Raw genomic sequence first — 14596 nt, 5'->3', positions numbered from 1 at the left:
GGAAGCACTTCAAACTGACCAGCAAGAAAGAAGAGAGGTTTGGAGGTAGCTCCTGGAAAGAATATTGTATTGCGAGAGGAAACATTCCAATCTCAAAATCAGCACAGTAATAACAAGAGAGACTAACAGAACGCCACCGCAGATTCTGGTCATCAAGAAATAGAAACACAAGCACTGGTTGAGCCAGTTTCATCTCAAGCCAGAGCTACAGGTGTATAAGTGAGGAAATCCAGATAGACAACTGAATGAAAATGATCCTGAGGAAGATGTGGTGAAATATGAAGATGAGTAGACAGAACGCACTTCAGAAAGATTTTTATTGGTGGTGATGATTAGTTTGTGGGGCTCTAAACTGCACGGTCATCAGTTCCTATATAAAGTCCCAATTTTTACACAGTCTTTTTCTTTATTTTTAAGCAGTCCAATGTAGCCACTATCACAAATGATAATGATGACAACACAAACACCCAGTCCCCGGGCAGAGAAAATCCCCAACCCGGCCGAGAATTGAACCTGGGACCCCATGATCCAGAGGCAGCAATTCTAACCACTAGACCACGAGTTGCAGACATTTTTGTTGGTGAAATTCTTTTCGAGGCTTGGCAAATATATCTGAAAATATGTTTGCCAAATTACTGAAACAGAATCCTTACTTGTAGAGTGTTTCAAGTCAGCTGAAAATAAAACGAAATTTAAAAGAACCCAGGATATTTCAGAAACAGATCATGACAATGCAATATCTTTTTTAACAAAACTTATAGAGGAGGGTGAATTTGTTATTTTTTCATTTGAAATTAATATTCATGAGTTATAGATCTAAGAAGATGACTGATATTAGTTTCTAATTATGTTTTACAATTAATATTTCTGATCAAGGAAACTGTGATTGATGTTTTGATTTGTGTTTAATCATTCTAGAATTCCTAACAGTTTGTAAAACACTATCATATTACTTATTACTTTATTATATAAGGCTGATTTTTTCAAAAGTATTTTTTATTGCCCTGATGAATGACACCCTCAAACTTTTAAAAATTTAATAACTTTTTTGCACTTAAGCAATTTTTTCCATTCTTTAGGGAAAATGTTGCTCAAAAGGGACTGCTTTCAATTTCATTGAAAAAAATCAGGGGAATTAAAGTAACTCACTGTACAGTTTAACATTGATCACTCACATTTGCATTTTTCTTCAACATATTGCTCATTTAAAAAATCAAATTCATTGTATCAATTGTACAGTAAAAAACAATATCCTATTTCTTTCCATTTTCAGTACATTTGAATTTTTGAAAATACAGCAATTTAAATTTCCAAACTGATCAATGGCACTTCATTCCATGGTACAGAGAAGGAATACAGAAATTTATTGGTTGGTACCATGAAACGGTAAGCAATGAAAGATCACAAGTTTAACTTTATAAATTCATTGTAACAAAGTCTTCCTTTGTGTCTGAGCATCTTTTTGGCATAGAAAAACAAATTTCCCATATTGTCTGAACAAGCATAATCCAGTACAGCAATGAACACCTTCACGATCAGTTCTGCAGTAGGTAAGTAAATCAAAACACAAATAATTCGTTAATATTCTTTGTATTACCAATAAATTTATTGTACCTTGCTTAACAGTAACGAATTTATGAACTTCTGATATTTCAGATCAGATCATAATGGAGTATGTAATGTTGAAAAGGTGTCCCCGAGTTATTCACAAATAATGTGAATACATCGTAAGCCACCTATTTTTCCAAACTTTATGTCTATGAAAGTGATGAATATAGCCACATTGTCAACATAGAGTACAGTTCAGTGTATTACCATTTATATTTCAACTTAATTAAGAAGTGCCTTAAATTTCTTTCATATTACCTGGTCAGCAAAGACAACATTCTAGCAACACATACATTCCATCACCATTGCACAGAGAAATGATCCGATGAAAGTAATGACATTTACAGGAGTAATGCATGGCAATCAGATTGCAATAAGAGTGTGACATAATGCATGTGCCAATGAATAATTACTTTCCCTTGAACTTCATCAATATTCATGCCACGAACAAAAGGTTGAACTGCACTTTACAGTGATATTACTCTGTACTACAAAAATTTATAATAGCCAAGTTTACGAGAACTATGTGTACTTACTGCATGAAAAAGAACTTCCCTCTTACTGCTGTCTTTAAATTATCTAGGCTCTGTCAGTAAGAGAATACTGAAAATCATGCACATTTGCCCCTTCCTCATTGTGTTTCTTGATCAACAGTTTGGTTGTAATGTCTTTCTGTTCTGATGTAGTGGGCTTCGCATTTGGCACAGATGTTCTCTTACGCAATTTTTCATAGATACAAATTGTATTTGAGGTTTGAACTACATTTTTGTTGGCAGCAAAGCCATAGAGGATGTCTGGGTTCAAATTGTTAGTAACAGGGGTAGTACTGCTGTTTATTACGGCATGGGTTATGTGCATGTCGTCCACTTCTCCGCCTACCTTTGAGAAATGTGCAGAAATATGCAAGATGGCAATGGTGTACGAAACAACATCACTGGGGACAGGAATGGCATCAGGTAGTGTTTTTGGACGAATCCAGGTTCTGCTTATTTGAAAATGGTGGTCACATTTTGGTTTGCTGCAGACGGAGAGTGACATCACAGTCACTGCATTCTTACGATACGTACAGTGTGGGGTGCTGCTATTGGATACAACCGCAAATCACACTTTGTGTGTATCCAGGGCACGGTGACCAATGTAACCTACGTGAATGACACCCTGCAAACCTTAGCCACACCTTTTCCGCACATCAACCCAAACACCACTTTCCAGCAAGACAATGCATGACTACGTGCTGCATGAACACATGCCTTCTTGGTGTCACATGATGTCAGCCTTTTACCCTGTCCGCCAGATCACCAGACTCGTCGCCAAAAGAAAAGGTGAGAGGTATGGTGAAATGACGGGTGCAGCACTTTGACCCAATGCCAACCACCAAAGATGAACTTTGGAACCAACTGCATGGACGGTTATACCACAGGACACCATTTGTGGCTTATATGTGTTGATGCCATCATGCATGGAACAAGCAATCAGGGCCCATGGTGGACCCTGTGCCTACTAGGCAACAGGACACATGCTGAAACAAAGATGACAAACACTAATGTACATGTCTTGTGAATAAGAACATCGAGTGTACATTTGTCCTGTGGTGCTTATATTGCAGGGCACAGTGTCACAGTGAATGGGTTGAACAGCATGACTGTGTTAACTCTTAAGAAATGACACAGCAACCATTGTTTTGGGTTTTGGAATAGTTTATTAAACTCTACCATTTACCCATTTTGGATAGTTTTGCAACCACTTTCTGAAGCTGCACATTCCTTATGCCATCCTACCACATTTTGGATGTGCTGAAACATTGGTTCCTATCCACCACTATTAGTTGCTGCTTCTTCACCCCCACTGAAACTGCAGCCCTAGATCTCATCCTTTACTTTAGGAAATCATGGTAGGTTAGCACTCCAAAATGGGTGGTTAGTGAGAGTGACAGGATACAAAATGCAGATTATCTAAGATATCATCATCATATATTCAGCCCTCTGAATGAAGATATGGAGCAGATGCACTGTACAATATGCCATAGACAAGTATGTGCTGAGCAAGGTCGTAGGGGATGGAACAGATCCACCCTGGTTCAACAGCCATGTTACAAAGTTATTGCGAGAGAAAAGACAGATTCATCTCTGATTATGTGAAGTCAAAGCCTGACGGACAAACAGATGTTGAATAATGCCAAAATGAGTGTGAGGAGAGCAGTACAAGAAGCACTCGGTGAATTTCAAAGTAAAATTTTCCCTAAAGAAGTGACTATAAATCCTAAGAAGGTTTGGTCTAACAAAGTCAGTAAAAGGATCAAAATCACCTATTTCATTGCTCAGTGGCCATACTGGAACTCAAATGGAAAATAACAGGGTGTAGGCTGAAAAAGTGAATTTGATCTTCTTCTGATGTTTCACCACGGAAGACCATCAGTTTCTCCTTTCAATCAATGCACAAATACTGAAATTGCACATACAGAGATTAGTGATCCCAGAATACAAAATCAACTAGAAATGCTTGACAGTGGAAAGACAACTAGACCTGCTGAAATACCTGTGACGTTCTATATTGTTTATGTGAAAGAACTTGCTCCCCTTCTAGCAGTAGTTCATCGTAGATCACTGGAGCAACCAAAGGTGCCTAGCAATTGGAGAAAAAGAGCAGATCATGCCCATTTTCTATACAAACTGTTGGACAGATGTGCATAAGTATGGGCTTCTATCGCTGACATCAATCTCTCATAGGATTATGGAAGACGTTTTACGCTCATGCATTACAACGTTTTTGAACAAAAAATGTCTGTAAAAATCAACATCGATTCTGCGAACAGAGATATTGTGAGACTCAGGTCTGTTTGTCCATTACATCCACTGCCTCAGGGACAATGACACCCAGGTTGATGGCATGTTTCTTGACTTCCAAAAGGCATTCAAATACAGTTCCACAGTCCTTTAATGAACAAAATACTAGTTTACCAAGTACCTGACCAAATTCGAGATTGGTTACAGGACGTCTTTTGAAATTGGACTCAACATGTCGTTCTTAATTTAATAAGAGAGACAAATGTAAAGATAATTTTGGGAGTACCACAAGAGTGTGTTGTACAGCCACTACTATTAACAATTTACATTAACAATCTAGTGGACAGTGACTGACACCCCACGAGGCAATTCACGGATGATGCTGTTCTGTATAAGAAAGTTGTAATGCTAGGAGACTGCAGCAAAGTACAGTAAAAACTGCAAAGGATCGACAATTGGTGCAGGGACTTGTACTAGACAATGTAGGTAAATAAATGTAACTTATGCCTGATTTTGGGTAGGTGTTCGGGAGTTAAGAGTAGATGGGCACATTCAACAGATGGTCTGCACTACACCTACGTCACGTAATCCATGGAAGGGATGACCTGAGCCATTTTATTTATGTAGAGAGATGAGGAGAGGGACACTCACATTGAGGAGATGAAAAAAGTATTCACACAATATTTGCCCATAGTGTAAAGTATTAGCAGAGCTCTTATAGAAGTGTAAAGCTGTACAGTTATGGGTGGGCATGTTGTTTAACTGTTCTTCAAACCAGCTGAAGTATAATAGACTTACCTGGGCACTTTTCACATTTCCTTACATGCTGACTTAGCACAAATCAGAGATTTGAAATTGTAAAGAGGGTCGTAATTTAAAGATGAAACTATTATTTCTTTAATCTCAGTAAATTTGAGAAGCTTGAGTTCTCAAGATTAATGACGTAAAGGCATAGAAAAAATTGTTACATCTGAGCATCCAGGAGAATGGCCATATTGTACTGCATAGCAGTACCATGCAAGTAATTAACTTCAAGAACGGCGGCTGGAAATAACTTACGAGGTAAACTGACATACAGGTATTCTCGGCGACAGATTGTGTTTGAAGTACATAACACAAGCTAACATCACAAAAAACATCATTTGGCTTAGTCTTGCAACACAACTGCCTGGTTGTTACACCTCAAGCTGTACTCTTTGGATGTTTCTCCAGAAAAACTTCTCCATTCTCCAAAGTCAGCTCTTGCACCTTTTTTCCCACCATGCTGTTAAATACAATGTACAACTTTTCTCTAAACATGTTCTTATTTATTTTTAACTATCCATAACTTGCGGCATATACGATTTTGTGTATCTACCTAGCGTATTTTCTTCCTGATATGCCATCAAACTTTTGTGCCATCTATTTCTACATAATATTGTATAATTATAAAATACATATCACTGTAATTATATTACATGGTTCAGTCACATTAATGTGACCACCTGTCAAAAGCCTGAATAACCACCTCTTGCAGCGCAGACATACAGGAAGATGCTCACTGAGGTTCTGTAAGGTAATGACAAGAATGTAGAGACCTGCCAATTCCAATGCTGTGGTCTGCTGTGCTAGGTTTCACGGCTAAGGGTCCACAGTGAGAACAGCCTGATTGAGGTAGTATCAAGATTCTTGATTGGGTTCAAATCCTGAGTGATTTGGCAGTCATGGGAGTATGGTAAACTCTTCCTGTTGCCCTTTGAAGCATGCATGTACGTTGCAAACTGTGAGATATGTTGCACTGTAGTGCTGGTAGATGCCATCATGTTGAGGAAAAACAAACTGCACCCCTTTTCCTTCAGCCCTCTTCCTTACCCTTAAATTCTTCTGTCACAAGAAGGAGCCACTGGCTTTGAAAGTTAAACCTTGTGTTCGTGTTCTTCTGCCACCACTTGGTGAGTAGATTTTTGTCTATCCATTTACATTGTATTATCAAAAACTGCAATTAGAGGTGGACATTGTCCCCAAGGATAGATGCATACTTCTGTTGACCTATTGTGTCTTCCAGAATGATGAGATCACCCAGGGAATGCTACAAAAACATTACCCAGACCATACTGCACCATCCTCCAGCCTGGACCCTTCTGTCAATTGTTTCAGTGCCACACACGCCAAAGGCCATCTGTCCTAAGGAGCATAAAACATGATTCACTTCAAAAGGGCCACCCGTTGCCACTCTGTGCACGTCCAGTTGCGATACTGCCATACAAAGTCTAGCCTGCATCACCAATAAACAGCAGTCGGCATGGGCGTGAAAACTAGGCCCCTGCTGCAGAGGCTCATACGCAGCAACGTTCATGGAACAGTCATTGAGGAGACATCACTGGCAGCCCCTTGGTTCATCTGGATGGTCAACTGCCCAACAGTTGCATGTCTATTCGTACACACACATCTCCGCTGCCATCGTTCACCTGTGTCATCTATGGCCCTTGGTGCACCACAGTTACCTTGGCACTGGTTTAGGATAGCACCATTTGCCATCCACAGCATTTTTAACCACGGTGGCATGTGAACAGTTTACAAACTTTGCCACTTGAAATACTTCCACCCTTGGCCTATAAGCCAATGATCATGCCCTTTTGGACGACAGTTTATCACTCCATTTCTGCATTATAACAATTACTGCACTATTTTCCACATCCTCCCGACACACTTCAATACCCTCTCCACTAGCGCCCTCCACTTGCCATATGCGAGTGGTTATTTTACATTATGTCTAACACATGCGGTGGTCACATTAACGTGACCGTACACTGTAATAACTGGAGCCAAATTTATAAACTGCTGACGACTCACTGTGAAAGTTCCTACATTCATTCAAACAGTAGCAGCAAGCACATATCCACTGAAAACAGGCGAATTAATGAGAACAAAGGTAGTACAAGCTGATAAGTTTCACACACACATCTACACACTAAATTTTAGAACCAGACAGATACAATAATCAGTTGATAATTCACATCACCAATCTAATTTTGACAGGTCGGAAGCTGATTTACATACTAGCATCTCATGTGGATGTGCCACAAGGTGTTATTTTCTCAAGAAAGTCACTCATGCAAAACATAAATGAATACAAACTTTTTCTTTATTGTATATTTTCTTCACTTCTTTTGAAAAAAATTTGGCTTTGAAAGTGGAAACCTACCTTATCGGATTATGAGAATGGGCATTATCTGTTTGCTTATTGCTTATAGTAGTTTATGGTACAGTTAACAGAGAGAAAGAAAGGTAATAGGAAATAACATGTTTACAAATATTAATTTCTACCTCTGTCTTTTTCCCTTCTATGATCTGAATGTCTGCTTGCGCTTCTCCCATGGTCACGGTTAGATCCATCAATGGAGTGACTATGATGAGAGGAGTGACTGAAACAAAAGTTAACATTTCATTGTTATGTGTGTATGATACATTCTTCTATGCATCGGGTATTTTAACATTCTACTGGAAGAAGATATTAAGGAAAGCACATATTCTGTGGTTTCAACAGAGCTAGGGAAACAATCAGGACATAATTGTAGAAACTACTCAAACTGACATCAACTGTGTCACAATCGTACTTTTTCAAGATATTTATTTTGTTCTACAGAAATATAAACCCACTGATAATGTGACAAGCAATGCAGTGGTACACAATCATTTATTTGTCTACACTTTTATTATAAATCTAATATATGGTACACGTGCCACTACAAATTTTAAACACATGGCTTGCACTAGTCCTGGGTTGATTCCATTCTATTTGCTAATAATCTACAGAGAGTAATTTATATTACTATTTAAAAGCAGTTCGTAGCATGGCACTGGGTTGGAGACCACACTCCATTCTGCCTGTAACTAACTTTACAAGTTGTATCAAATTATGCAAGACAATGTGTGTATTAACCAAAGTAATGAGAACCAATACAGCAGACTTTAGGGTATGTCTGACAAAGGGCGTAGCTGGCCACGTCTCTCAATGATGCAAACAAGGAGGCACCAGTTACAGTTCACTATTTTTCAAGGACTTCATTCAAAGACAGAGATTTAAAAAAAATGTTAAGGTGCAATGAAAAAGCTTTATTACATTCCTGAGGTATCTGCCGACAAATACTCATTCAAAATAGTGGCTGCTCATCACTCAACACAGGCTCCTGGTTTTTAAGAAGAAGGCACTGCACATGGGCACTCAAGGAAAATTTCAGTATTGAAGGATTTAACAGAAAAACTATGTGGCTGATAGTCAAGATATTCTAGCATTTATCACTCCAAGAGCTCCAGAGAAGCTACTATACAAGATGCATTCCATAAGTAATGCGACCAAATTCATATAAATCATTTTTTGAATATATTCGTACAAATAATCAAAAATTTTCAAAATAGCACCCTCTTGCATCCATACACTTCTGGAGGCGGTGTTTCCATGCCTGGAAGGCATCCTGGAATGCCTTTTCCGGAATGTCCTTTACAGCAGATGTAACATGCGCCTGGATGCTTTCAATTGCGTCCCAATGGTTTCCTTTCACGACTCCTTGTTTCAACCGAGGAAACGAAAAAAAAAAAAAGTCAGCGGGAGCCAGGTCAGGACAGTAGGGACGCTGGGGAACCAATGGGGTCTCAGCCCTGGCCAGGAAGTCGTTGACAATGAAGGCGCTGTGACTTGGCGCGTTGTCATGGTGAACTTTCCACGTGTCCTTGATGTAGCTTCGGCAGCATGAGACCCTCCTTTTCAATCTTTTGAGCACTTCCAAGTAGAAAGCTGAGTTCACTGTAGTCTCGGTAGGTACGAATTCGTGGTGGACAATGCCTCTGACGTCAAAGAAGACAATGAGCATAGTTTTGATCCTGGACTTGCTCATGCGTGCCTTCTTGGGACGGGGCAACGATGGGGTGTGCCACTCTGAACTCTGCCTTTTTGTCTCAGGGTCGTACTCAAAAACCCATGACTCATCACCAGTTTTAACTGAGTTTAAAAAATGAGGATCATTTTCAAACATTTACAACATTTCTCGACACTGTCGAGGTCTATTACAGGCATACTAACCCTGAGAGGAGCAGGGAGCAGGGAAGGAATAGTGATGGACAAAGATATTGCTTAGTTTCGGTGTGTGGCAGAATACCACTGTGGAAAGGTTGGGAGGACAGAAGGTAGGATATTCCTCATTTCAGGGCACGACAAAAGTTAGTCGAAACCCTGCCGGAGAATGCGATTCACTTGCTCCAGTCCTGGGTGGTATTGAGTCATGCGAGTATTGTTCCTTCTTGGCTAGACAGTGGGTATGACAGAGGTGGTAGATGACTGGAGAGAGAAGGCACAGGAGATCTGTTTCTGAACAAGACTGGGAGTGTAATTTCAGTCTGTGAAGCCCTCTGAGACTCTTTACATATTTGGGGATTGACTGCTCATCATTACAAATGTGATTACAAAGGACGGCTAGGCTGAATGGAAGGGACTTCTTGATATGGAATGTATGGCAGCTATTGGTGGTTGGTAGGTTTGATGTGGACAGTGTTCCTGATGCAGCCATCCTTTAACGATGATAATATGAAGGATGATGACTTTGGATTAAGGAGGATCAGGTGAATTGAATGGGGAGACGAGGTTGGGGTTCTGGAGGAATGTGGGTAAGGTGACCACACCCTCAGTCAAGATTCCAAAGATGTCATCAAACAATATGAAGCAGATGAGAGGCTTGGGATTCTAGTTGGTTATGAACAATCCCTCTTGATGGCCCATGAATAGACTGTGGATAGATTGACAGAGGATGGTGCCATGTGGGTACCTATTGCTCTATTACCCACCTCTCTGTAGGTGATGCCTTGAAAAGAGAAGTAGTTGTGGGTGAGTACGTAATTGGTCTACATCAATACTCCGCAAGCCACCGTCTGATTCATGGCAGATGTTACCCCATACCACTCCTAGTCATTTCCTTTCCTCTTCCACTTATGAATACAGAGAGGGAAAAAGGACTGTCAATATTATCTTCATGGTCCTTACGCACAATGTATGTTGGCAGTAGTAGAATCATTTGGCAGTCAGCTTCAAATACCATTTTCTAAGTTTTCTCAATAGTGTTTCTCAAAAAGAACGTCGCCCTCCCATTAGGGACTGCCATTTGAGTTTCCGAAGCATCTCTGTAACACTTATGTGTTGTGCAGACTTGTTGTTCTTGTGGTCTTCAGTTCAAAGACTGGTTTGATGCAGCTCCCCATGCTACTCTAGCCTGTGCAAGCCTCTTCATCTCCTAGTAGTTACTGCAACCTGCATCCTTCTGAATCTGCTTAATGTATTCATCAGTTGGTCACACTGATTTTTACATCCCCCCCACGCTTCCCTCCAGTACTAAATGAGTGATCCCTTTATTTAAACTCGCTGGATCACACACACTGTCACTCAAATAAACCATTCTTTTCATGAGGGATGTCCCAGATCAACTAAAATATGCTGAAGTTCAGCCAATTCATAAAAAATGAACACAAGGTGAAACGGGAAACTACAAGTCTTTCTCACTGTTGCCGATCTCATTATTTTGAACAAGCAAGTCATTCTTTGGAACTAGAAAACACACACATGGACACTCATACAAGCTTACCTCAAGACACATGGTCATTGTCTCCAGCTGCAGTGTTGCGATTGCTGGCTGCAACTGACTCTGACATAATCAGCAATCTGGGGTGGGTAGTGGGGATAGGGAGGAGGCATGGGGTGGGTAGGGGGAGGAGAATGTTGTGCTGCCCGAGAGTGTGTACACAGATGTGCTGAGGGTATGATAGGGCTTCTAGTTGCAGAGTCAGGAGGTTATGTCCAGGGAGGGAGGGAGAGTGAGGGAACAAAAAAAAGGGGGGAGAAAGAGGTAGGGAAGGGAACAGACAGTGGGTACATAGGAAGAATAGAATGGTGTGTAGTGCTGGTGTGAGAGCAAGGAACAGAATAGGTAGACGGAGCGAATAACGAATGTTGAGGCCAGTACCACCTCCTCAGTTGTGTGATCTGACCACCTTATCTTTAACATTCTTCTGTAGCACCAAATTTCAAAAGCTTCTAATCTACTATCACCACTGCCCAAACAACAGAACTCATTTACTACTTTCTGTGTCAAACTCTAATTCCCTCAGCATCACCCGAATTAATTCAACTACATTAAATTATTCTCATTTTGCTTTTGTTAATGTTCTTCTTACATCCTCCATTCAAAACACTGTCCATTCCATTCAGCTGTTCTTCCAAGTCCATTGCTGTCTCTGACAGAATTACAATATCATCAGCAAATCTCAAGGTTTTTATTTCTTTTCCCTGGATTTTAATTCCTACTCCAAATTTTTCCATTGTTTCCTTTAATGCTTGCACAATATATAGATTGAATAATATCAGGGATAGGCTACAACCCTGCCTCCCTCCCTCCTCAATCACTGCTCCACTTTCATGACCCTCAATTCTTATAACTGCCATATGGTTTCTGTACAAATTATAAATAGCTTTTTGATCCCAGTACTTTAGCACTGTCACCTTTAGAATTTGAGAGAGAGTATTCCAGTCAACACTGTCAAAAGCTTTCTCTAAGCCTACAAATGCTATAAAAAGAGTTTTGCCTTTCCTTATCCTATCTTCTATGAGAAGTTGTAGGGTCAGTATTGCCTTGCGCGTTCCTACATTTCTCCAGAATCCAAAGTGATCTTCCCTGAGGTCAGCTTCTAACAGTTTTTCCATTCTTCTGTAAAGAATTTGTGTTAGTATTTTGCAACCATGACTTATTAAACCTGTCAGTTCGAACCTACCGACAACAAATCTAGCAGCCCACCTCTGTATTGCTCCAGTGCCTTCCTTCAATCTGACCTGGTATGGATCCCAAACACTCAAGCAGTACTCAAGAATAAGTTGCACCAGTGTCCTATGTGTGGTCTCCTTTACAAGTGAACCACTTTTCCCTAACATTCTCCCAATAAACTGAAGTCGACCATTCGCCTTCCCTACCACAGTTCCCACACGCATGGTCCATTTCATGTCACTTTTCGACATTAAGCCCAGATATTTAAATGACTTGACTGTGCCATGCAGGACACTAGTAATTCTGTAACCTAACATTACAGGTTTGTCCTTCCTACTAATATGCATTAACTTACATTAACTTACAAATATGTCTGCTTGTGTGTGTGTGTGCGCGCGCGAGTGTATACCCGTCCTTTTTTCCCCCTAAGGTAAGTCTTTCCGCTCCCGGGATTGGAATGACTCCTTACCCTCTCCCTTAAAACCCACATCCTTTTGTCTTTCCCTCTCCTTCCCTCTTTCCTGATGAGGCAACAGTTTGTTGCGAAAGCTTGAATTTTGTGTATGTTTGTGTATCTATCGACCTGCCAGCACTTTCGTTTGGTAAGTCACCATCTTTGTTTTTAGATATATTTTTCCCACGTGGAATGTTTCCCTCTATTATATTAACTTACATTTCTTCACACTTAGAGCTAGGTGACATTCATCACTCCAACTAGAAATTTTTTCTAAGTCGTCTTGTATCTTTCTACAGTCACTTAACTTCAACACCTTACTGTTCATCACAGCATCATCAGCAGACAACTGCAGATTGCTGCCCATCCTGTTGGCCAGACCATTTACGTATATAGAAAATAATGACGGTTCTATCACACTACTCTGGAGCACTGCTGACAAACCCTTGTCTGTGGGGAATATTGACGTCGAGGACAACATGCAGGGTTCTATTACTTAAGAAGTCTTTGGGACAAGTCATACGCTTTCTGAAAATCTAGAAGTATTGAATCTGTTTTCCATAGTTCGCATTATGTCATGTGAGAGAAGGATAAGCTGAGTTTCACAAGAGCAATGCTTTCTAAAACCGTGCTGATTAGTAGACAGATGCTTTTCCCTGTCAAGGAAATTTATTATATTCAAACTGAGAATATGGTGAAGGATTCTGTTGCAAACTAAAGGTAGGGATATTGATCTGTAATTTTGTGGATCTTTTCGTTTACCTTTCTTACACTCTGGGGTCTCCTGAGCTTTTTCCCAGTCACTTGGGATTTTGTTCTGGGTGAGAGATTCACAACAAGTGCAAGCTGGGTAAGGGGGCTATTCTGTGGAGTACTCTATGTAAAATTGAATTAGGATTCCATCTGGACCTGGTGATTTATTTGTTGCTTCTCTATAGTCTTTCCGATGGTCAGATGATGGTATGGTCATGGTGCCCTGGAAGGATGTTTTAGGTCTGGGGTCAGTCAGGCATTGGCAAAGGTAGTGTTCAATAGTGGCACAGCCACCCACTCCAAATGCCTGTGTCTTGTCTTTATACAAGAAATACTTCATTCCCATAGCACCACCCCCATCCCCCTCTAGCCACAACATTCACTATTCATTCCATCTACCAATTCCATTCCCTGCTCCCACACCAGCACTACACACCATTCTATTCCACAAACATATCCACAGTCATCAAAAGACTGGTTGGTTTGAGGGACAGTGGGCGTGCAATACTACAACCATTTTTCATTATTCTCATGTGGACCTCATCCCAATCCACTAGGTTTAAATTTGTAGGACATTAAATTTTCACATAACCACCAAAGCCTGAAACATTGGAAAACTTAAAATCTGAGCAATTTCTCTGACATGCTACAATTTATAGTCAACTTCACTGCAAACTATGTCTCTTATAACGGGCCACACAGCTTTTGATTTTTTTTGCAAATGAATCCATTTGTTGCAGTATGCTTTGTTGGTTTAACTACTCTGTCAAATATTTTTTTCATAAGTGATTGCATATTTAAGAAATTCGTGCTTCAATTAACTTTTGGCTCCATATGCAGTTTCCTCCTCTCAATGCTACACGCTCTAATTCCTTTTGTTACCACTAATCTACTTAGTCTGCACTGTTAAAAAAGAATGGAAGTGTTCACTGAATATACTTGTGCAGTGCAAAAGTTATTGTACCAGGTGGTTAAAATTAAAGTGCAGCTAATCACCGAGGATCAGCGTGGGCCACAATTATCGTATGGCAGTGAAACTTGGTAGACATTCTACTGTATTAATGCAGAACCGATTCATGACGTAAGAAACTTAGTTCCAATGTTAGCCACCAGCTGTAAATCTGTGAATGCAAGAAAGGTGTACAGAAATGTTCCCATGGGCAATGGATTAGGAACAAGATGTGGGCAGCAAAGATCAAACAATTGAGAAAGGCATA

At 40.2% G+C, this 14596-nt stretch overlaps 1 protein-coding gene across 1 annotated transcript in view; it reads right to left on the bottom strand.

Annotated features, from left to right (window-relative positions):
• Positions 1 to 14596, bottom strand: part of LOC124776222 (luc7-like protein 3) — a 148204-nt gene that overhangs the window by 59471 nt on the left and 74137 nt on the right. Inside the window, exon 7 of the mRNA XM_047251077.1 lies at positions 7698 to 7795. Coding sequence (XP_047107033.1) covers positions 7698 to 7795 — 98 coding nt within the window. The remainder of the gene's footprint in view (positions 1 to 7697; positions 7796 to 14596) is intronic.

The sequence above is a fragment of the Schistocerca piceifrons genome, chromosome 2 (assembly GCF_021461385.2).
Source record: "Schistocerca piceifrons isolate TAMUIC-IGC-003096 chromosome 2, iqSchPice1.1, whole genome shotgun sequence".
NCBI classification, from domain to species: domain Eukaryota; kingdom Metazoa; phylum Arthropoda; class Insecta; order Orthoptera; family Acrididae; genus Schistocerca; species Schistocerca piceifrons.
This window is presented reverse-complemented; position numbering and strand designations above follow the sequence as displayed.